Source organism: Anas platyrhynchos, chromosome 9 (genome assembly GCF_047663525.1).
Source record: "Anas platyrhynchos isolate ZD024472 breed Pekin duck chromosome 9, IASCAAS_PekinDuck_T2T, whole genome shotgun sequence".
NCBI classification, from domain to species: Eukaryota; Metazoa; Chordata; class Aves; order Anseriformes; family Anatidae; genus Anas; species Anas platyrhynchos.
The window spans coordinates 6,557,045-6,581,174 of NC_092595.1; the positions used below are offsets into that span (position 1 = coordinate 6,557,045).

At 36.1% G+C, this 24,130-nt stretch overlaps 1 protein-coding gene across 18 annotated transcripts in view; it reads left to right on the top strand.

Annotated features, from left to right (window-relative positions):
* Positions 1 to 21,362, top strand: part of NAALADL2 (N-acetylated alpha-linked acidic dipeptidase like 2) — a 432,007-nt gene extending 410,645 nt beyond the window's left edge. For 15 of the 18 annotated variants that reach the window (XM_027463880.3, XM_027463881.3, XM_038183555.2 and 12 more), the window contains one exon: positions 12,784 to 21,362. In XM_027463880.3, coding sequence (XP_027319681.1) covers positions 12,784 to 12,982 — 199 coding nt within the window. In that variant the 3' untranslated portion in view covers positions 12,983 to 21,362. Of the gene's footprint in view, positions 1 to 7,377; positions 7,459 to 12,783 lie in introns of those variants that run through there. The other 3 variants (XR_011811283.1, XR_011811282.1, XM_072042339.1) reach the window with 2 other exon arrangements.
* The last annotated feature ends 2,768 nt before the right edge of the window (positions 21,363 to 24,130 follow it).

Consider the following 24,130-nt stretch of genomic DNA (forward strand, 5'->3'; position numbering starts at 1 on the left):
CCAGCTCTCCAACCTATCCAGATCCCTCTGCAAGGCCTTTCCACCCTCATTCGAGTCCACAACTCCTCCAAGTTTGGTGTCATCGGCAAACTTGCTCAAAATGCCTTCTATTCCTACATCCAGATCGTTTATAAAAATATTGAAAAGTACCGGCCCTAAAATGGAGCCTTGAGGGACCCCACTAGTGACCGCCCGCCAGCCTGACGCAGCGCCATTCACCATAACCCTTTGGGCCCTGCCCGTTAGCCAATTGCTCACCCATCGTATGATGTTTTTATTTAGCTGTATGGTGGACATTTTGTCCAGTAGGATCCTATGGGAAACCGTGTCAAAAGCCTTGCTGAAGTCCAAAAAAATCACATCAGCTGGTTTCCCTTGGTCCACCATACGGGTGATCTTATCATAAAAGGAAATCAGGTTAGTTAGGCAGGACCTACCCTTCACAAACCCATGCTGGCTGGGACCAATGACTGCTTTGTCCCCCAGGTGCGCCTCAATAAGTTCGAGAAGGACAGTGGTAGATTTCTGAATTCCTTTCCTGACATTCAAAATCGTTGATACATTTTCTTTTGAAAAATTCATCTAGCAGTATGTCTTTATTTGGGTTATTTTTCACCATTTCATTATTGAAAGTCCTTCCATTAATTGATGCAGTTATACAAATGTATTTTGTGTTCTGAAGCTATTATTGAATAGTATGACAGGAACACTAGAAATATTTGAAAAAATCTGATGTAATTTTTTGCTTATATAACTTCACACTTTTCTTTTTGTAATTTGGTAAAGAAAACAAAACAAAATATCAGTCTCACAGCCAGGACCTCATATGCTGTGTTTCATCCCAGTGGGAAGATTGATGGGCAAGTTATAAACCCCTGAAATAGGGGTTTATAATGGAAATGCTGGCAGCCCTTTAACTATAGCAGCACAAGCAGTGCAGCAATAAATACTATGCTTCATCTGTAAACAGAAATTTAGGATGCAGTTTGCAGCCTTGACCTTCAGGCTCCAACTGTGTTTAGATCATTAAGATTCCATAAATACTGTAATTTACAGCCTTCTGAAGGAAGAATTTGTGTGCACAGTAAAGCACGTATTCTTCATGAAAAAATGATTGCTTCCTGTATACCCATTTGGACTCATATTCTCAACCTCAATCAAAGTACTTGACAAATTTGCTGAAGTTTAGGCATCATTTTTAGGCTTGTGTTTGTCCTAATTCACAGCTCTCTGGATCTATACTATGTTTTCTCTTCTAGAAGTTGAATTAAAAAGAAAAGTGGACTTTTTGCTTTATTGCAGGAGGTGGGTTGCAAGCTACTTGTGCCTGTCTACTAACTAAAGGGAAGCTAATATATCTTTTCTTCAGTTTGTATTTTGTACTCTCATTGCCATAGCTGTAGTCTCTCGTTGTGTACATGTACTGTTTGTATACTGTATATACATAGATTCCTTATTCCAGTCATTGCCATAGGGCAATTATTGAGCATAATTGATACAATATTCTTCTATAATGAGCAGTAAAATTATTATGGTTACTAACACATCACTATGTGTAGTTTCCTGCTGGGGATGCTCTATCTCTGTAGTCTGGTGCTTCAGCAACAAGGGTGCTTCAGCCATAATTTAACAGAGATTGAAGCAAAGACATGGGACAATTTCCTGTTTCAAGTTTCATCTACCTTTGTCTGCCAAGTTTATACTGTCCATTATGGCTGTATGCATCTGTCAACATTTTTTTATGGAATTTTTGCAAATCTCATTGTGCTATGTCTAGTAGAGAAAATAATTGAGTGAAACAAGCATTAATTAGGTGAAAAGTAAGGACAAAACAATCTGTGTTTTCAAGAAAGACCTCCAGCAGTTTGTCTTGCTCATTTGTGCAAGTTTAACTTATTCCGTTTGATTCTTTTTATCATAAATACCCAGCTGTGGCATTAATGCTCCATTGGGCTAAAAAGTTACAACAAATCAGTGCATTACAATGCAATGAACAAATACTCAATGGAAGTGATGATAGATTGTGTATCCTGAATTTGCCATAATGAGATGAAAGAAGAATACAAACATGCTTTTAGCACCACGCAAAAAGGTAATTTGCATCGCTGCTAATCTCATGCCACTCAAGTGTCTCATGCCAAACAAGTGTTTGTTGTTCACTAGAACAACTGTTTTCCTTTTGGATTGAATTCTGTTATATAGATTCCTTACATATGTACAGAGTCTACTGGATTTATTTCTGTTTTGCTGATAAACTGCAGCAGATTCTCAGGTGTCAAAATTCACATACCCTCAGACTTAAATTTCTAGAGATACATTTAAGTAGGAAAATTTAAGTCCTTATTAAATCTCTGTGTGTAAACAAGCTGCTCATTGGATTTACATAGGACAATCATTAAAGATGCAAATATCCTGCTAATCTTAAACAGTGACATGTGTAAACATGTAGTGCAATGTCATTTGAAAAAAATACTAGTCTAGTGTTTCTACAGCAGGCAGTGATTCTCTCTTATTGTGCAGACTCTGCAGATTTGCTTTTTAACTTTGAACTCTCCATTTGTGGCCTCAAATAGAAAATATTCTTGTATACTTTGCTGTAATGGTTGAGACAGATTGAGACATTTTTGACTGACCTGAACCAAGGATTTTTATTTTTTTTTCCTGCATTGTATTATGTGGAACAGAGGGTGATTTGATATGGTGCAGATAATCCTCAGGATTGGAAATGCTGCAACAATTCATGTTGCGCTGGCAGTAGTTGATCACATTCTGTATTGTTATATTATCTGTCATGAAAAAGATTTAAATACAATACTGGAATGATGTTGGGAGAGAAGGATAGATTTGTGTACTGGTTTTAATAGTGTATCTCAAATTTTGCCAATCAGTCAGAATAAATTAATTTTCTTTTTACTGCACAGCAGGGATTTTACATCTGACTTTTCACCCTAATATATTCTATGTTTGAAAATTTACATCTCTTTTTCTTCTATAATTGTTCCGCATCTTATAAATGGAGTTGTGATAAGTGGTATTACTTGTTTCACTTTCTAATTTTTCAGTGGTGTTTCATGGTTCTGTCAGTACTGATGAGTCTCTTTTCTTCTCATGCTCAACCCTCCAGGAAAACTTTGTCTCCTTTTCTATACATCTCCAAACTCAGTCCTGCTGCATCTTATTTTGTACAATGTACTTATTTTTGTCCTTCCCTTTAAATCCTTCTTATTGTCCATGTCTTCTTTGTTGTGGCTTTACATCCTGTATTCCTTATTATACATGTATATCTGCCATGTTATTAACAACTTCTGCCCTTTTTCTGTCCATTTCTTGACTTATGAAATATAAGTTCCTAAGCCTCACTTCCAGTCTTACAGAAACTTGTACCATAGCTTGCTTTTCTTCATCTTTTTGTACTGTTTTTTTTCCATCACTTGCTTTCTACTTATTCTACTTTTCCTTTCATTTCCTCCCACTCACGTTTACATTTTCTGACCACTGCAGTCCTTGTTCAGCTCCCTTCTCTCCGACAGGCATTTGTCAAAATGTATTTCATGCCTAAAAATTCTTTCTTTCTTCTGCCTTCTTCCTTCAAACTCTCAGTACTAGTGCAGTCTAATTACCGTTTTTGTCAGGATAAGTTAGAGATGATGAGCTCAAATATTCAAGATAGAAAAAATGACACACAGCATCTCTAAGCTTCTGTGTAGTTCATTTTTGGATCTACTAATAGGGGGAAAAAAAAAGTCACAGGCAATATTCCTGGAACAGTTTTATGTTAAGAACGTTGGAAGGCAAAAAGAAATTTCAAGAGAGAGGTGAGTAGTGGCAGCTATGTACTGTCAGAACACCTCAGATCCTGTACAGTCCTTGGTAAATCTTAGGTTAATGCAAATATGGAAGATGATTTTCTTCTAGTTTGCGGTAGCAGACATTAACTGAAAGGATGAGGTGCTCTGTTTCTGTGCTTCTCTAAATAAAAGTCATGTGTCTTGATCACGTTTTTAAAAAAACGATGACAACCATATTATGCGTCAGGGAATGAGTTTAACTCATACTCAAAACACCTGATCTGAGCGACAATTCAACTGGTTTCTCCATTAGAATCGTAATTATGTATATTGACCATGATGTAATGACTGTATTTGTAGTTTCATATATTTTTACTATTTTAAGACCGTTTGCTGCATTAAGTAATATTGAATTAGACATCTGCAGAGATGTAATTAAAGCGAGCATGAAAATCTTTTCATGACACATGCAAAAGCAGAAAACTGCTATAATTAAGGATTATGTCATGGCTGGAAACCAGCTTTCTCATTTCCCTGGTATGAATGGCAAACCTGTGTGTACATACCTTCGTTTATTTTTCCCGTACGTGCTTGTGAATTTTCTTCCATTCTTTTAATTTGATCAATTTTTACATTTCTAGAACTGCAGTATGCATCAGACCTGTTATGTTTTTGATACAGTGAATATTAGTATGTATACTATTATTTAATACGCATTAGAGGCCCTGAAGATGAGACTTTATCCAGGACGTACAGCTCCTCATACTTCCCACAAATGTGCATGGTCTTGACCTTGCAAAAAGTCTTTTTGTTGTTGTTTTTTTAATATAATGACATTTGCTAATATCTGTGGCCTTACTAGATTTTTAGCCCATTTCACAGTGGTTGTTCGGCTACCTGTAAAAATCCTCTCACAGAAGGCTATTCAGCGAGCTCAGGACAGAGCTATCACACCAAATCCTAGCAACTCTTTTGATTACATTACAGTTTCCATTCAATTTCCATTGTTGGCAGATCGTGCTCAGATCTGTGCTTATATTGTTAAATAGACCAAGAATATTGGGTTACAGAGTAAATAGGCTATGATATCTTAAAGTTATATAAAGAATTAGATTTAGAGTTTATTACATTTGACAGAAACTTAATATTTCATACATTATTTCATTGTTCTTATAAACAGTACGGTCAATAACATTTTTCAGATCCAAGAACTATATGGTCTCACATTTATGGCCATGACAGATAAGAACCACATAGTGTTAAATATTAGCCAGGAACATTTCTCAAATCTAGTACAAAAATAAGCAGAATTAATAGGGGAAATAGTTAATATGTCATCCTCCCTCCCAGAATGTATTACCCAGGCCACAGGGCTTATATCATTAGGGCTTAGGTGAGATCATTAATAGGAAACTTACCTTTGTGATTTAAAAGTGCAAATATTGTGTGTATGTATGCTGTAGAATGTAATAAAATAAAACCTCAGACATTTATTTTACATACATATTATGATATAATTAATTTTTAATCCATAATTAACTCTTATGATAATGACCCTTCTGGTTTTGATAACAGTTTCACATGCCACGTGGTATAGAGCTACTTAAGATGATAAAGTTAATTGGGATGAGAGCTAGAAATTGAGGTCAAACCAGTTTAATAAATCAAACACTGGACGCTGCTTTTTGATGCTTTGTTTGTAAATGGTATTCCTTCTTAAGAATCAGATGTTTTACACAACTTCTAAATAAAAATCACTATGAAGCCTTTAGAGCATCAGCTGTGAGCCATTTGGGAATAATTTTATTAATTCACTTCCCTCAAGTCCTTTAAAATAGTAGCACATCTGCTTTGAATTTGACTATTTCAGATGAGACATCCTTAACAGAAAAATAGTTTCCTCCAAATTATCCAGCATATGTTTCTTTCATTTGAAAAACAAGTACAGCTTAAATCAAAGAACAACGTGCTTACATTTGTTACCAGCAGCTACATTATTTGAAATTACCAAAGTATTTTTCCTAGTAGTTCTTGCCAGCAAATAACGATTTAAAAGTACAGTTATTATGGTTCAATGCATACATCACTCGGGTCCTTGCAAGTCCTTGTTCTGAAAATTTAGAGAAAAAATATTGAAGGATTTTCAGGGAATATTTTATGTGTAGATGGAGTATATGTTCTCTCATCAGTTGCATATAGAGTTTGAAAGCTCTGTGGAAAATAATCTAGTAGTGTGTCAAGTTTTGTGACTTTTTCAGGAATTTCTAGATAAACTTGCTTAATTAGTTTCTGTAAAACCCTAGAGAAGATCATGCCTAATTAATTAGAGGACTGCTCTTTAACCGTGATAAATAATCACTCGGAACTTCTAAAGACAAATTGCATCCTAATGTTTCTCTTTCTTTTCACTTCTGTTCTGTGAAGTCGTTCTGTACTGTTAAATTTGTAGAATTGGTTCTTCTTACTTATTCATCTTATCTACTCTGAAGTAGGAAAGAAATAAGTTTCCTAAACTGAGTAGATTTTCAACAGTGGAACTGTGAGGGAAAGGCATGGTTGATGTTCAGCCCTTGCAAGCAGGTGTATTGCTGAAGATGCCATTTTACTTAAACTAGTCAGACTTCTTAGCTCCATTATTCTCATCTGCGTCTGTTCCAGAACACTCAGTCCTCTTCAGATTAGCAACGTGCATCCAGCTTCCACTTCCTCATACTTATTTTGTATCAGCTACTGGAAAATACTAGAAGCTGTTATGCTATCATGAGCCACAAAAAAAAAAAAAATAGTTAAAAAAAAAAAGAAGAAATTAAGTAATTACTGTTTATATGATAAAAGTGGAAAAGTTTAGCTACAGGTTGTCATAGATACGGTCTCCCATTCGAAATCTTTTCTAAGCCATCACAGAGAACTGTCCTATTATCAGAAAATCAAGACTAGCACTGTTAGCTCTATTTTATGTCAGCCGTTTCTGTTGACAGTAATTACTCAACTATCAAAAACAACAACAAAAAATCATTTTCTTATATGCATCAGAACACAAGTGAAAGTGAATGTTTTCTGTGAATGTTGAGGTTTGGTCATAAAAATTCCTAAAGCAACCTTTACACAGCTTGATTTTTTAATAGATCTTTTTCTCTAGAATTCTGAATGCTAATACATGCAAATTGGATCTACCAGATGAGTCTGTAAAGGTGGGAAGGTCTGTAGTTTATAGGTAAGGTTACAGTTAGGGTGGGGGTTTAGCAGGGTGCACCAGGCTGAAACTTAAGCTGGGTTGGGTTAAGCTTTACCTATAAGAGATTAATGTTTTATGACAATGTATTTATTACCTTTAAAAAAGTACTGTAATCAAAGATAACTGTAGAGAAATAAAAGATAATGTGTCTTGCAACCAGCTATTATTGCAGTTTGGCTTCTTTTTTTCCTTTGCTTATTTGGCAAGCAATCAAGCCAAATGAAGCCTCAAGACACTTCAAAGATCTGCCAAAATCAGGATTTATTTTTTTAACACGGCCTATTCTAAATTGGCCTCTTGGAAATGGATTCAGATCTCGAATAATTATCTCCTTGTCATCCCATGTCCCAACAGGTTTTTATTAAACACTGACTGACCAGAACCCCCTTGTCCATAACCAACTCAACTAAAGGTGTCTCAACTCTGGTCTCTTATGCAAGGTAAAGTTTTGTCTGGCAGGGATGCAGTGTATCTAGTTTGCTACCGTTACACAGCTATGCCTTTGAAATGCCTTCCCTTTGTTTAGTCTTGAGTTAGGTTTGATGCCTGGATTATCTGTAGTTTATCAACTGCTGATACATATCCATCTGGCAGATATTCAGCTTTGTGATTACATGATTTCAATATGTCACTTTCTGTAGTACATACTGGTAACACATTTTTCAGTCCTATAAATAAGAGCACTAAGCAAAGGCAACTGATGGCCCTTAAAAGGCTGTGTAGGAAGCAAAAGTTAGGAACAATGCGTTACAAATAAGGGATCCTTAAATATGACAGGCTGAATTTGTGGGGGCTGAGGTCAGTGAAGGAATAGACTGGCATTTACAGCTAAGTTGCCCTAAAAGGTTGGCTGCCATATCCTGTCTTCCCTGGCCATGTGCATGCTGTTGTTCATGTGGTCCCAGAGCTAGCGACTTTCACTGTTTGACCCAGCAAGAAATGAGCAGTGCAGAAAAAAGCTTTTCCTCTGGATCATCCATAATGACATGTAATAACAGTTCACTGCTGCATACATTTTGTCCTGATAAAAGAGAGTCTTATGTGACTAGCAGCTATAATCTTATAATAATCCACTTCCGGCATAACAATGCCATGAAATAAAATAGGTAACCAAGTATATGTGCATGTCAATAAAGTTTAAAAATAAAAAGAGGAGAAAGGAGAAACACTGTTGGAGATCCAAAGGATCAGGAACCTAGAGAAAGAAGGGAAGTTTTCTTATAACTTCACCATAAAATTTTGTGAGGTACAAACTAGTGTAAACAAGATAAATTGGCTCATGCAGTTTCCAGAGAAGGAGAGTTTGTAATATTTTATGTCCTGCTATAAATAAACACTCTGTGGAACTGGAGGTCCACAGTATTCCAAATAGTATTAGAATGCATTTATTTATTTATCTGGTTAATAATAATTTGTGTTTTACAAGCTTGAGTGAAAACAAACTCCTAGAGCTTAGAAAAGTCCATTCAAAACTGAATGTTACCATGAGAAAAGGAAATGCTGAAAATCTCTGTTTTGGTACTTTTTTTTTTCCTGGAGAATATGAGAAAAATAGTTCAGGGATTTATAAAATTCAATGTGTGAGGATGCTGAAGCAGCTGTAGTCACAGCATATGGTGTTATAAATGGAATAGACAGAGGGTGCCCATAGCATTTATCTGTAAATGATTTTAATGTGATTCCATTGAGACAACATGAACTCATTTCTTATGGGACCATATGCAGGCTGCTATGTCCTAATGATTTAATAATTACTTTTCTTTCCAAAATTTCATACTGTATCTCTTAGATAGTAGGATATGTGTAAGTACCTGAATAATTCTGCTTATATCTTGTACATCACCTACGTGTAAACTTTTCTTGTAAGCTAAAACATCCTTTTTCATGGCAAGAATAATGTAGAAACTAGTTTTATCTGTACTGGTCTGTTGTTCTAATGTAATCTTCAAAATATTTTGAGTTGTGTTAGTCACTGTATTATTTAATTTACTATTATTTAGTTTTAGTTAAACTATTATTTAGTTTTTTCATTCAAGAATTTTTCAAATGCATTTTGGTTTAGTGAGGGTGGCATCACATCCCTATTTCTGATACTATAACTGTAATGTTTAACTGCAATTGTCATTATTTTGATAAATAATTAATGTTTATGTTCCTCGGCAGGCAAAGGGCTCGTAAAAGTTATAAATGAGGTCCTATTAGAATCTATTTCATAAGTTTCTTTGCCTTATGTTTCATAAGTTCCTTTGCTTTAGTTTATTGAGGCTCATTCTTTTGTGTGGAGACTCTTTCAGCAGTAGTGCCTGAAGTTATTTGCTAGGTTTTCTAGTTCAGTGTTATACTTTCCAGGTCACTGTGACGTGTCATTGAAACAAGACCATTAAGATGAGTGATTTGTGTTGCAATTTCATTAGTGGGATCAGTACTATACTACACATCTCTGTTTTCTCATTTTGTATGGGTCAAGTTGACTGCATGCATTATATTTGTAGGATCAAAATAGTTAAAGACAAAGGTAGATACTTAAGCAGTTAGGCCAGAAGCTGGAATCATTGTTTTAGAGGTGTACAAACCAATTTGTATTAAGGAATTGTATAAGTCTTAAGTATTAAGGAATTTTTTAAGTCATTGAATTTCACAGTATAAATTAAAGAGTCTTAGGATCATTATACACATCATGGTCACATGGCAATATCTTGTGCCAAAGCAATGGCTGTTTTTTATTTTTTGGTCCATGTGTAGTTTTTAATGAAAACACTTTTTTGACTTGTAAAGGCATGGAAGTAATAAACTGGACTAGCTTTGTGTTTTTATTTATTTATTTATTTATTATTTGATGAAGCTTGCACTGAGATAAGTAAAATTGTATAAATTGATTCTCATGAACATGCATAGAGAAATCATTTTAAGCAACAAAAAGGGTGTTATGGCATGCCAAGCAAAGATAAGTAATTTGAAAATAAAAGATCCTAGTAAGAATCCCTAGCAGAAAATCTGAAAAAAAACAGGTACTGTATAATGTTATTATTATTTTAAAGTATTTGCATACATAAAAATAAAAAATAGGTTCTGTCATACAATGCAATCAGCTATGCCTAAATCGTATTACTATTGCAAAAGTTAAGACATTCTGTTAAATTATGATAGCTAACTGCTCATCTCTTTCATACATCAAACTGTTCAGTTTTTCTCATTAGACACCGATTTGTACTGTAGTCAGGTGGGGTGGGCAGGGAATATTTCTTTTACAGTAGACCACCTGCCATTGCCATTGGAATCACAGCAGTAGAATTAAACTCTTCTATCATCCTACACTCTTTACTCTTCTCTAGGTAGTTTTTTGTTTTTTTTTTTTTTTTTTCCCTATGTGCCGTATTTACAGCACTTTGGAAGATGGGATAGGAAAAGATCAGTTTCTATTCACATCACTTATTTTCTTGGGAGTCCCTAAATGTTCCTGTCTTCAGATCATCCTCTCTTTAGAATGATTCCTAGCAGTCTAAATTAGTGTTGTTCTGCTGGTGGGTTATTGGCCTATTACATTCTTATTTGTTGACATTACCACTAGTAAAGAAACAGAGGAATCCTAATATAGATCATATTGCCAGTGTTGTAGGCATTTGGAGCAGAACCCTTGTTCAAACTCTCCCAGACACCAGCTACCAGATAGGACTGTCACATACCTCCTGAAAGTAGAAAAGTAATGTGATTATCTCTAGTATTGCCCCTGCTGTTCAAGGGCTTCGAGGGGTTGTGAACAGGCTTCTGTCTCTCTGTGAACTGTGGGTACAGTAGAGGAGAGTTCTTCAAAAGCCTGCTTCTCCTCGTACTGATCTCAGCAGGAGTCCCTGATTGATTTCAGAGGGAGCAAAATCAATCCCTGCTTTGAAAGCTACAGTATTTCCCACAGCACAGCCTATCCTTAAAAACCAACCAACCACGATTTTTTTCTGGTTCTCAACATACACAGTTTTCATTTACTATATCACAAAGAAGGTTTAGGAACAATCCATAATATAACTTTAGTCAACTTTGAGTGTAAGTTGCATCACATTCTGAAGGACAAGTAGTATCAGCTCAGAACTGAGGAAGCTGGGAGATGTCCTCCTCTGGCTGCTCAGTGCTAGCTGAAGTTTTTTCCACATCTCCTTGTTACTGCCCTCTTGATGGAGGCCTCTGTCCATGCTGTGTTGTTCCTGTAAGTGTTCCTAATCTGTTTCATGCTAAATGATCGAGGTCAGTGATGACCTGCTACCTAAACTATGTAAGCTCTCCTTCTACTGCAATGTTGGAAACAAACTGTTGCCCCCTTATATTTAGAAGGATTGTGTATTGCATTGTAGAACACTTGAAATGGATAGATGCATCACTATCAGGGGATAAAAAGCTTACAATTCATACTGCATGGTGTTAATGTTTTGTTGCTAGTCTTAGATATATATCCAATACAGAAAGATAAAAAATTAAAGACTGAAAAATTGTGATATGAATTACTTTATATCTTTGTAAAACACAAAACACCTTTTCAAACTGAAAATCATGGCAGAAGATTGTAGATGTTCTGTGATGTTATTTATTGTGCTTCTTCATCACCATTCCCCCTGACAGACTAGCAATTAGATGACTGTTGTAGTAATAAGATACACTTTTGTGCTCATCTGTCTTGTAGGTACTTGGCAGTTTTATTACTAATTGGAGTTGCCACTGGGCCTGTCCTGTCATGCAGTTAGGTTACTAATGGATTGTCTGAGTTGTTCTGCTCACTTGCTGGTTTCATTCAGTGAAACAACTTCCCCACTGCCCTCAACTCTTGCATTGTGTTTAAGGATAAGGTGTTGCGCAAGATCACTTGTAGCATTCCTGCTTCAAGTTTCACTCACTTCTGTTTATAATCAAAGGAGCCCCTGGGTGGAGATTTATGATATTTACATGCTCTTCTAATTAGGATAATGATTACACCTGCTTTTAGATAATATTTACAGCCTGCTTCAAAAGGTCTCAATGAAATCAATAGCTAGCTTTGAATAATGAGCTTTCAGCACCTCATACATGTACAGATAACGTGTCCAAGGATTCAGACATTGCCTTTTCATGGATTTTGATACATGCCATTAAAAAACTGTTGCAGTTATTATTATAGAAAAACACTGATTTTATTTCATAAGGCCTTAGCTGTGCCTTCCATTTATTTCCTTCCTCAAGTACATGATATTAAAGATGGGTTACTCTTGTTCTGATGCCACAAAGGATTATTGATGAAATAAAGGTGCTGCTGAAGGCAGTGAGAGTTTTACCATTGACTTCAGTAGCTAGAATTTCACCTCTGAAGTGTGAAATAAATAACAGGAGCAGATAGCAGGGAAAACAAAATATGTCCATGCCTACAGTCCACAATAATAACTAAACTTTTCTTTAGAGGGGAATACACAGAGTCCAGCTGAGACATTAAAAACTTCACAATGGGTGTGATGAGCCTATGCTCATGATTTTGATGAAATTTTCAAAGACCAAAAAGGAATTTGAATTCTCTTTGACAGACTTTTGTGAATGTTTCAATGTATTTACACATAGATCAATGGAAAGATCCAGTTTACAAAGCCGCAATAAATATGCAGTTGTCTTTCAGTCTGCCATGGGTCAGCTCTACTGTGCATAATATGTATCATCTATAAAATGTGTCTGATACTTGCAAGGATTCTTGATGATTTTGGAAGATTGTTTTGAGTAAAAAGTTTACCATTCTCCATTGTTCTCTTTTAGAAATATTCTTTACAGACTAGATGAAAGGACAAACCAGTTTTCAGTACTGCTAGAGGCACTGGAGCACTACAAACTACATCAGTCAAATGAGACCATTCAAGCAGCCTTGTCAGAGGTGCTGAACAGCATCAGTTCAGCTCAGGTTTACTTCAAAGCAGGACTTGATGTGTTTGAGACTACCTTAGCTGGAAAGAAATGAGAGAATTCTCTGCATTCTAAGACGTTTGTTTACAACTCACTAAACAAAAGTTCGACTCGGACCAGAATTTCTCTGAGGATGAAACCTTTCTCAACTTTTCTTTCAGTTGGCGCTAAAATGTACTGCAATGTGTGTTTTTATAAATACAAAACAGTCTTTTGCACTGTTCACAGTATATCTCAAATATCTGTTTCTGAATGTATAAAACAATGGGAGGGACTAACACTTAATGATTTTTGGAAGGACATCTGCTGTATTTTTATATGTAAAATATATTTTTATGACTAAGAGCTCAATCTTGCGAAGTACCAAGCACATCCTGCAATACACTGAAGACCTGGTTCTGAGACACCCTGGATGTATATCCAGGTGAGCTTTCCATGCCTACTCTGTCAGAAAAATGTGACTTAAATATACTCTTGTGTTCCTTAACTTCCTCAGCAAACTCATTTTCCTTACTCCTTTCAGAATTAGTTGAAGGATATGGCATTTTCTGGGGTATGCAATGCTGAAGTTAATCTGGAAATGCTCAAAACACCCTTATCAGTGCAATCTAACATCTTTATTCCTGTGGAACAATAAATACCTCAATTCTGAGAATACAGATAAATGCTGATTATCATATTTCTGTCTGAAACAAAATTGTTTTCTCTACTAATTATTGGAGAGAGGATTTCTGTGATGATTACACATGATTTGAAATGTTTGCATCAGTAGTTAAAAGTGCAAAAAACTGAATTTTTATGTTAAGTAAAAGAACTGCCTAGTCTAATTAAGCTACAGGCCTTGTAAGCTTATATGTTACTGAAAGAAGCCACTTCAAAGTCTCCCTAAATTTTCAGGGAGAAGTATGTAAAAATAAGAGCTCGAAGTTCTGGAAACATTTCTGAGATTCCACCACGTGGCGACACCACTCACTATTCCAGGGTGGATCATTCCAGCTGTAGTGCCCAATTTGTTCACTACCTACCACAGAACCAGCAGTTCACCTCTGAAGACAAATCGATGAAGCATACTGCAGGGCTAGTTTGCATTGGTGGAAGCCCTGTCCAGAGGCTGTAATCACACCGTTACAGCATTGACTTGAAGTAATCTCTGAATGAAAGGATCAGGAGGTTCAGTGTCCTAAACCTCTAAGGGGATCATATACACACTTGAGAATTGTGTCTTAATAATATGAATACTTAAAATTGTTAAACCCAATTGGGTTTAGAGTTTTACAATCCCAGATGATTCTGGGATTAGAGCTTAAAAAATAATTTTATATAGATTCTTAGAATTAAAATGTAATTTATTTGATGGAAACAATAAATGTATTGTTACCAAATTTGCCATGGAAACATTGCAGAAACATTTCAGGTATCTATGAATGTAAAGAAATGCCTTCAGGAAAATTTCAATTTCAAAGTGCGTAGTTTGGTGAAAGGGTGAAAGCTTATGGAATAGCTTTTGAATTTAGAATTTGTAATGTATATGTTCACATAGCGAGAAATTAGTTTTTGGATCTGTGTTTCTGTTTTCCCAAAGACATTGGCAAATGGGCCTCTATTAGCAGTGGCCTAGGACAGGGTATAAACAGCTATGTTGTTGCTACATTTCTTTGCAAGTTTTTATCATAACATGCACAAAAGCATCCCTGTTCTGACAGAGGTGGGGCTATGCAATTGTACAGCCGCAACTGAAGTGAGAATATGTTCAGTAACAACTGAGACAGACATAATTATCTCCTCATCTTACCTGGCATCTGTTAAGAAAGAGCATATGATTATTCCCTTTCTAATCCTGGTACCAAGTCTGTATACTGCAAAGAGAGTTTGACTTCTGAAGAGTAACATTTTTTTATGATAATCCAATGCTTGTCTATCCCCTTGTTTCCATAATTTTTATTATAGTAATACTTAAATAGTTGGAATATCCACATTTGAGTTTTATGTTTCTTTTGTGATAGTATTTAGGAATGTAGTACGCGCACTACATGTGAATTGTCTTTTCTAATAGGGATTACTCTCCTAACAGTAAGTTTAGTAACGTTTTCTTTAGCATGCTGACTCACAGTGGAGTCAACATTTATGGTTTTCAATGATGTAGGCTTAGGTGCCATTAAGAGACCAAAACCTGAGATGAACACTTCCTTTAATTCTGCCAGGTGAATTTAGTAACTATTTCCTGTCCAGCAAACCTTCCCCTAATGTAGCCCAAAGCATACTCATGCAAAATCAGGGAAATCAGTTGGGAAGAGTATCTCTCATGTATGATTTCTCAACCATGTAATTCCTCACTAAAACATTTATCTTGTTTTCTCACTAATGTCCTTCTATATCACCTTTAAAAACAGCAGACTTCAAAGTACTCCACCACAAAAGGTATTGCTACTATATCGCTACCTGTAAATTCTAGAGACAATCATATATTCTTGTAGAGATAAATCAAATGAGCTCTTTAGGGACAAAAATGCATTGATTTCAATGCCATCTCACACTTGTACATCTCTAGGTTTTTATTTCAAATGTTCAAATCCTATGTATATAAGTGAGTGCCCAGTGATAATACTTGCACCATTATAGGTTTGGAAAAGGCATTTTTGAGCCACATCCTTCCATTGATTTTTAAATCCTACCCATTGACTTCAAAGAATTTATATCAAGTTAAGATCCTAAATACTTGGATTATTTCTAACAGAATTTTCTAGCTGTGGAACAACAGCTAAGGGGAAGGCATTAGTAAATCATAGTAGCTTACCCAGACTGAATTCATTCCTGTATTGTTTTGAAATGAATAGAGCGCCCTTAAAGGCTCCAGTATGTTTGCAAATTGCCTGACTGATAGTAAAAATCTGTTACCTTTACAGAAGCATCAACTGCCAGAGACAGTATAACAAATGTATTGATTACTAAGTAATCTAGAGTCATACTCTCAGTGACCAGAAAATCCTTGCAGCTTGCAATATTTGTATGTTGAGATGGTTGATAATAAAAAGCTAATAAGATTTTATTAGTGCGTATTTTAGAGAGTACATAAAGAAGCTAAAGTATAATCAACTCAGATGAATAATAAGTACATGGGAGCTGGATTTTGAGTACTAACCTTAAAAAAGGCAGTGAATTGTTTTTATCATCCAAGAAAACCAAGGCTCTTTTGATATACAGTATATGTGCAAATATGCAAACACACAAATATGCAAATGTCTTGTATCTTCAAAACACTGCAGAAATATTAATTTACTTGCAGTGAGATGATACATCTGCACAAACACTGATGTAAATAATAACTACATGAGAAAATTAGCATTTATTTTGCACTGCTTCACTTACCTTTTAAAAAGTATTTCAGTCTAGATGTGTGAAAGAAGGCATCACTGATGACCTAAGTTCCTGAAGCAGTAGGTAGGGAAAGGCAAAATTTCTCAGGTATCACAGAAGGTACCTCTGGAGGCCATCTAGTCCTTGCTCAAGCAGTATCACCTTGGGCTGTATTCCTGGAAGGGGATACATCCAGATGACTTTTAAATATCTTCAAGGATGGAGATTCCACAGCATCTCTGGACAGTGGCTTCCAGTGCTTGGTCACACCCATAGTTTTAAAATAAATAAATAAATTCTTCTTCCATAGATATAGTTTCTCCAGATTGCTCCCTATATTTTTAACCGTTAAATTATTAATAGTTTTAACTACATACATTCAAAGGATAACCATCATTTCTTTCAGTGAAAACTCTTGGCCAAGGTCTCCAGAATTCCAGAGTGAATATGCTGGAAAGTTTGTATATAGAAACTTGTACTGCTCACCAAGAGGTTTATTTTTAAGTTGTAGAGACTAATGCCTTTATCTTTTAAGGTTGTTACAGTGCCTGGTTCCCAACCACAAGTTTTTGGTATACATTACAAGACTCACTGAGAACAAAAGATGAGCTAGAAAATGCAGGAAGGAAAAATCAGCTTATGGGCAGCTATATGCTATAGTAATTGTATTTCTGGCTTTAAAACTAATAAATACTATAAGCATAGTTATATGCATATGCATTTTCAAGAGAACAGTTAAGATGTTCCTCAAAAGTTTTCTGTGGTGAACTGTTATTTGTGTTACCCAGAAATGGGTACCTTTGACACAACACATTGTAGACACTATCCATAGCCTAGCGTGGAAGACATTCATTCTCTTTAGCTCTCTTCTGCATTTTATTAAGTCTGATAAATGTGAGTGATAGGAAACAAATCTCATTGTAAGACGTCTGGGACCTGAATTTTGAGAACAGTTAGTCATATACAGCACTGAAAATGTTCAAAACATAGCAAGGTATCTTCTAGGGCCATGGTTTACAGGGTGACATTGGAAGTAGGGCGACGGTTGGACCAGATGATCTTGAAGGTCTTTTCCAACCTTAATGATTCTATGATTCTGTTGGAGCTGAGTCTACAAAACTTGGGATAGGGACTCCAATATAGCAAGCAAAGGTCTCAGAAATATAGGATAAACAATTGGTTACTGTCTATTGAAGGTTATATTTACAGTATAAAAAAAAAAAAGGCTACGTAATGACTACATACAAAAGGTATATGTATATGTAAAAGAATAAATGGTTAGAACAGAAGCAAAACTTGGCCACTGTATCACAGTGATTAAAGATGGCAAGGACTCAAGCCATATGCACAAAAATGTACTTGAATGTGAACACTTGAACTAAGGAAGTGCCTAAGAATAATGAAGGCTCATTTAGGAAGCAGATAGGTAGCATATGATTTAAGAGTATCTGAATTGGACTGTACATTTTGTAAAACTATGGTGCAATCAGACCCAACATTATTTTCCCTAATTTTTATCCCATTGCTCCTGGTTGTATGTAGTATTGCTCTTACACACTCAACATAACTGGAGAATACGTACAAGTGTAGATTTAGGTCCCCTCAATCATACTGAGTCAGTCTGTTTCTTTTGATTTTACCATGACTGCTTATCAGGGTGCTATACTACATGAGTAAGGTCAGCAGAATTTGGCTACTGTTTGTGGAATTTCCCAAAAGATGTTATATCAGAATATTGTTTATTTATGTTTAGTCTATTCTCTTTAATCTCCTAATATATATTATTACAACCAAGAGTACAATTTTTTTCAAAAAATGGACAGGAATCTCTTGGTCAATGCTAAGTATACACAGGCAGTATGTGCATGTACAAGTGATGTATTATAATTTAGTATTAACTGAAGAGTTGCTATAAATGTTGGCATGGATTAATGCACACATTCTCTTATGAGCTTCACAAATTGGAACTGATACAAGGGCTTAATTTAAGAAATGCAGAGTGTAGGTGAGGAACAACATTTGCTACATAAATGCAGTATATGCTTACTCGTCTGCCTAATCCATTGGGTTAAAGAGATTATGGTTTTGTTTAAACTACTTTTCTCTGTTTTGTTTTCTAACAAGCCTTTGAAAATGAAGTCTTGGTCTTTAGTTTTCTTTTAAATTCCTGCTATCTTTAATGTTTATGGAAAGCTTACCATGTGTTAAGACAATGTAAGGTCTTCCTGTCTGATCATTCTTGGATTTTTTGGTAGAATTAGAGGTTGTGTTTCAAAGCATAGTCTTTGAAAGAAGGTCACTTACTGAGCTGTTAATATATATGATATAATATGCTTGGGTGCTTGCCGTTGCCATGCAGTGGTATAGGTATGCAATATGATGCTTTCAGGCACTTAAGAGGACAAATATGTTTTTATGATAGTATTGCAAAGACCTACTAATTTTCCCCTATTCGAAACTGTTCCAGTTGCAGCAAACTGGTAATACAGCAATGTAACACTGAGTTCTCTTAGCACCTGCAACAAATCTTTCTACAGGTGGAATGTCAGGGTGTCCTCTGAGCTGTCAGTGTGCTTCCACAGTTTTCAATTAGTGTCCCTTGTAGCCCCAGTCAGCTGGTTAGTAGTGCAGGCCTGATACTGGTCTGAATGACACCCAGGTGGGACAGATAAGTCTGACTGAGGCATTGGTTTGCTACTGAAACCATGTCCTTAAAATGTTAAATATAATATTTTGCAAGTACTTCCCAGACTTTGGGTGTTTTCAGTCTTTGTACTGAAGGTTCTGAAGAAGTATACTAGAACACTGTTGTTTTTTTCATGTAGTCTCATTTTCTGTTCTCGACAGCTGAAACATCTTGTAGTCTATGAATCCACTAGAGGAGAAATAAGGAGATGCTTAATATTTCATACTTAGAGCAGATAAGATAAATACAAATTCTCTTTGTTTTCCATTTGCCGTTTATGCAAGTTGGTATGCAACATACTCTTATCACACACATTATGATTTGGTATTCTGAGACAAATGGAAAATGAATATAATTCTATATCCAGAGAAAGTATAATGAATTCAGGGAACGCTTCACAGTCAAGTGTTTCAACCATTTGCCAAAAAAAAAAGCATGAGTGAAGATATTTGGAACAGATACTCTTGGGATTTTAGTACAGGTCTGGAAAATAATGTTCTTCTGCCTAAGGCCAGATTTTAGCATTGCGTTCATACCTAGCTGCATGGTAATGTGTTGTGTGTCAGCATCGCTGTACCTTTGAGGATTAAGGCTCAAATGCTGTTATCAGTGATCATGTTAGTCTCAGTATGAACTATTATTTTTATGTCACATAACACCTTACAGATTTTAACTAATCAGATGGAATATGCAAGTATTTCTGCCTTTTGTATGCAAGGGAGCAACTGTCAAGTTGTGTTATCTTTGTGAAGCTTTGACACAGAGTGTGAGACGCCTGCATGATGACTCCTTCGTTCCGTCTACATCGAAGTTTTCGTGTAGTAAAATCAAGGTACCACAACTGATAGCTAGTCAATTCTGAATATTAAGTAACTAGTTTTTTCAACCATGCAGTAATATAAACTTGATGCAGTGATTCCGGGAAACCAATAAATATCATGTTGTGTGGAAATGTGCAATGAACGGTTGATTTTTATAATGCATTATAGAATGTTGAGTCTGAATACAACAGCATATTTGCAAAATTAGTTTACGTTGTATGAACTGTACTTCTATAACATACTGTAATGAAAAGGTAACATTGACTATTAATGTAAGGAGATTCTATGTACTTTGATTAAGAAGTACACTTATCTGTGCTATGAATACGATATTTGCGGTCTATGACAGTGTTTATACAGAGGGCACTGTGGACTGGAATTCAATAATAGACAATTTGTGAAAGTGGTTGTGAATTAGACATTTTTTTTCCATTGTTTTATTTTTGCTAGAAATCAAACTGGAATATGAAGATATGTATGATGTACATTGCACTGAATGATTTGAAATTATATTCATTTGCTTTTTTTTATTGTTTTTACTTTCTTTTATTAGTTGTTTCTGCCAGTAAGCTCTAACATATGCCTCTCAAGCTGCTGATTCAGTAACATAGATCCCAGTGCATTAAAGAATAATAAAAATTGGGAAGAAGGAGAAAAGTAAGAAAAATACAGCTAGCCAGAACCTCAGAAACTGGGATCCAATAATTTACTTACAGGTAAAATTTGAATCATCCTCTTTTTAGATGCTCGTAGATAGATAGCCCAGACATTCAGATAATTGGCCTTTCAGGTAGGTGACTTTGTATATTTTTTGGGAATCAAGATTTTCAGAGGTACATATTTGGGATCAATCTTGAAGTATACGATCTGAAACTCCTACAAAAAAAAAAAAAAAAATCTATTGAACAGCCTGAATTCTATCTGAAGAAAGAGACCACTCAGTTTATGATTAAGTAGTTATCTCATGAAAATATGAATTCCATGTTTTGTTTATTATATATAAATAACTTGAAGGTTTTTCTCTACTCATGAAGCACTTGAGAGGTGTAATGAAATATTTTCATTGTAAACAAATGTGTATTTCCAAATTTTATTTCCATTTTGTGTATTTTTGTTTGTTTGTTTGTTTGCCTTTTTTTTTTTTTTCCTGAAACTGCTTTCATGTTCACCAGATTAAAAGTAAAAATAAAAGTGATACATTCATAATGTTTTAATAATGGCTAGAACATTAGTTTGGTACGTTAGCTCCATACAAACTGCAGCTCTTGACTAGAATATCTCATGGAATGTTAAGGACTAATTTGTGAAACATATTCATTCAGAATATGTTTTCTTTAAGCCATGTAAACATGTGCCATGAAAATAAAAGCCAGCTGTATATCAACAATTTTATGCAAGTATCTGATTTTGAATTCCTGCTGATAGATCTGTACAACTCCATATCACTGAAAAACGTCATTGAAGCCAAACGCTCTTTGCCTAGGTATGAAAATCTTCTGTGGCTCTGCCAATGAGATTGGACCATTATTTTCTTTCACAGAGTTTTTTCTGAACAATAAAGTTTTATATATATGTGTGTGTGTGTGTGTATATATATATATATATATAAACATTTGACATACTATAACAGTTTCAAGTAGTCAGGCTTGGTATTGAACAGATTTGTCTGAGAGAATGGGAATATGAAAAAAAAATCACTCTTTTCTTTTCAGATTTTAATAGCATCTTTTGCTCCTGTGTTCCTTATCAAATAGTAGCATAAAGATCCATGTAGGAATGAAGTCTACATGTAATTATGAAGGCATTTGGATTTTATATGAAGTGTAGATACTGTAACCATGCAACTGAATTGAAGAATGATTTGACATTATCACAATGAAGTGTTTTTGTACTATGCTTGTGAGCAGGATGGGAGCAGAAACAAATTCTGGCCAGTGGATCCATAACTGCCTGATGGGGCCACCGGTGGGTTGCAAGTCCTAAGAGTGACAAAAGTGGGCTCTGGAAAAACCAGGGCCTGGTAAGATTTCATTGCAGCCAAAAACACAGAGTGGAGATGTGATGCTTGCCCAAACAACTCTGATGACAGTTTAACCAGCTCTGAATCTGTTCAGAATTTGCACTAGACAAGGAAGAGCAGACCAGCCTCACACCGATTGGTTTAGTTTGGGAAGGGCAAGGTATGAGATTGGTAAGACTACTTCCTAGACTAACACTAGAAACAGTAGCAAATCCTGTCTTTGAAAGAGAAGCACAGGCTCTTGGGAGCTAGATTCTATATTCCATCACAGAATTTCACAGAATTTCTAGGTTGGAAGAGACCTCAAGATCATCGAGTCCAACCTCTAACCTAACACTAACAGTCCCCACTAAACCATATCCCTAAGCTCTACATCTAAACGTCTTTTGAAGACTTCCAGGGATGGTGACTCCACCACCTCCCTGGGCAGCCCGTTCCAGTGCCTCACAACCCTTTCAGTAAAGAAATTCTTCCTAACATCTAACCTAAAACTCCCCTGGCGTAACTTTAGCCCATTCCCCCTCGTCCTGTCACCAGGCACATGGGAGAACAGGCCAACCCCCACCTCTCTACAGCCTCCTTTAATGTACTTATACAGAGCAATAAGGTCACCCCTGAGCCTCCTCTTCTCTAGGCTGAACAAGCCCAGCTCCTTCAGCCGCTCCTCATAGGACTTGCTCTCCAGGCCCCTCACCAGCTTCGTCGCCCTTCTTTGGACCCGCTCAAGCACCTCGATGTCCTTCTTGTAGCGAGGGGCCCAAAACTGAACACAGTACTCGAGGTGCGGCCTCACCAGAGCTGAGTACAGGGGGACGATCACCTCCCTAGCCCTGCTGGTCACAGTGTTTCTGATACAAGCCAGGATGCCGTTGGCCTTCTTGGCCACCTGAGCACACTGCTGGCTCATATTCAGCTGACTGTCCACCATCACTCCCAGGTCCTTCTCTGCCTGGCAGCTCAGCAGAGAATACGAAAGGGACTCTGAGTGGCTCTGGGAGCGGAGTCAATTTTGAGACACTTGGTAACAACTGCATCAGACAAGAATGGGAGTGGATAGTCCAAGGACTTGGTAAAATAAGCAAGATCTAAATGTCTGAGTTTAAAAAGTCTTAAAGTCCATGTTTATGCAAGTATACAAAGGCATCAAAGCAAAGATTTCTTGCAGTAAAGTGACCTTGAACAGTCCATCAACATTATTTCTAACAAACTTCAGTCTCTTGTAGTCTTCTCCTCTCAGCTGAAGAGGCTCTGGGCAGTATCTCAAGTGATCTCAACCAAGATCACTCCTTTGAAGCTGTCAGTGTACACCAAGTGAAGATCTCATCTACTTGTTTGAGGCTGAGCTACAAATAGGAGAAGCACTTTCTGACATTGTTTGACAATCTCATTTCAAGAGAAATCTAATAAGGCGTCTAGCCAATGCCTTGAATTCATCTTTGATATATTTCAGCAGAGGTCATTGCCATGCCAAATATGAATTACCCCATAGGGTTAAGGGTTGCTTTTCCTGCACAAAAGAATGCACATCAGAATTAATACCATGTCAGTATTCACCTCCTTTTAACATCAATGACAGTTTATAGTGGCTATTGTACTTAAAATTTGACTTCTTCCTTTAAAAAAAAAAAAAAAGTTATCTGTCATCTCTTAAGAATAAGCTGCTTTTAAACTGTACAATACAAATCAGTTTCAGACAGCATTGTTCTATACCCCTTAGCCATGATTACAGAAGGTGATGATGAGTACGGTGCCCTACCAGAACTCTGTCACTATCCCTTCTATGAGAAGAAGGGAAAATAGTGGTTAGAGATGTACCTTAAGAGCTGAAAATATAGAAGTATAAAATGTAAATCATAAAATGGTATTAGTGTTCACGTGATTGTTGGTCATACATTTTTGAATGAGAGTTAAAGAATGCATATTTAAAGTGAGGCAAAATGGGGAAATTTTGTGTCAATAAAAGACAATGTCTGAGAAATGTCTTTGCATTAATAGAATAAACCTGTGGAGGTTGTTACAGAAGACAGAAGGAAAATCTTAAAGTTAAACATTGCAGTCTAAAACCAGGTAATACAGGTATGTGTAAGCTGTAAGATGAGAGAAGGTGTACTGCCATATAACTAGTCAGACAGTGAAATGTCTAATAGCAATCAAAAAGGAATTGTTGAATTCCAAGTTGGAATGCAGCATCCAGTAAAACAAGGAGAAAAAGAGACTGCTGTCTGCAACTACTACAAAAAGGTTGACATTTCTAAGTTTATTTTTGTGTTTTTCCTCTGAATAATAATAGGGCTCAGTGTTGGAATTCGTTAAGATGGATTT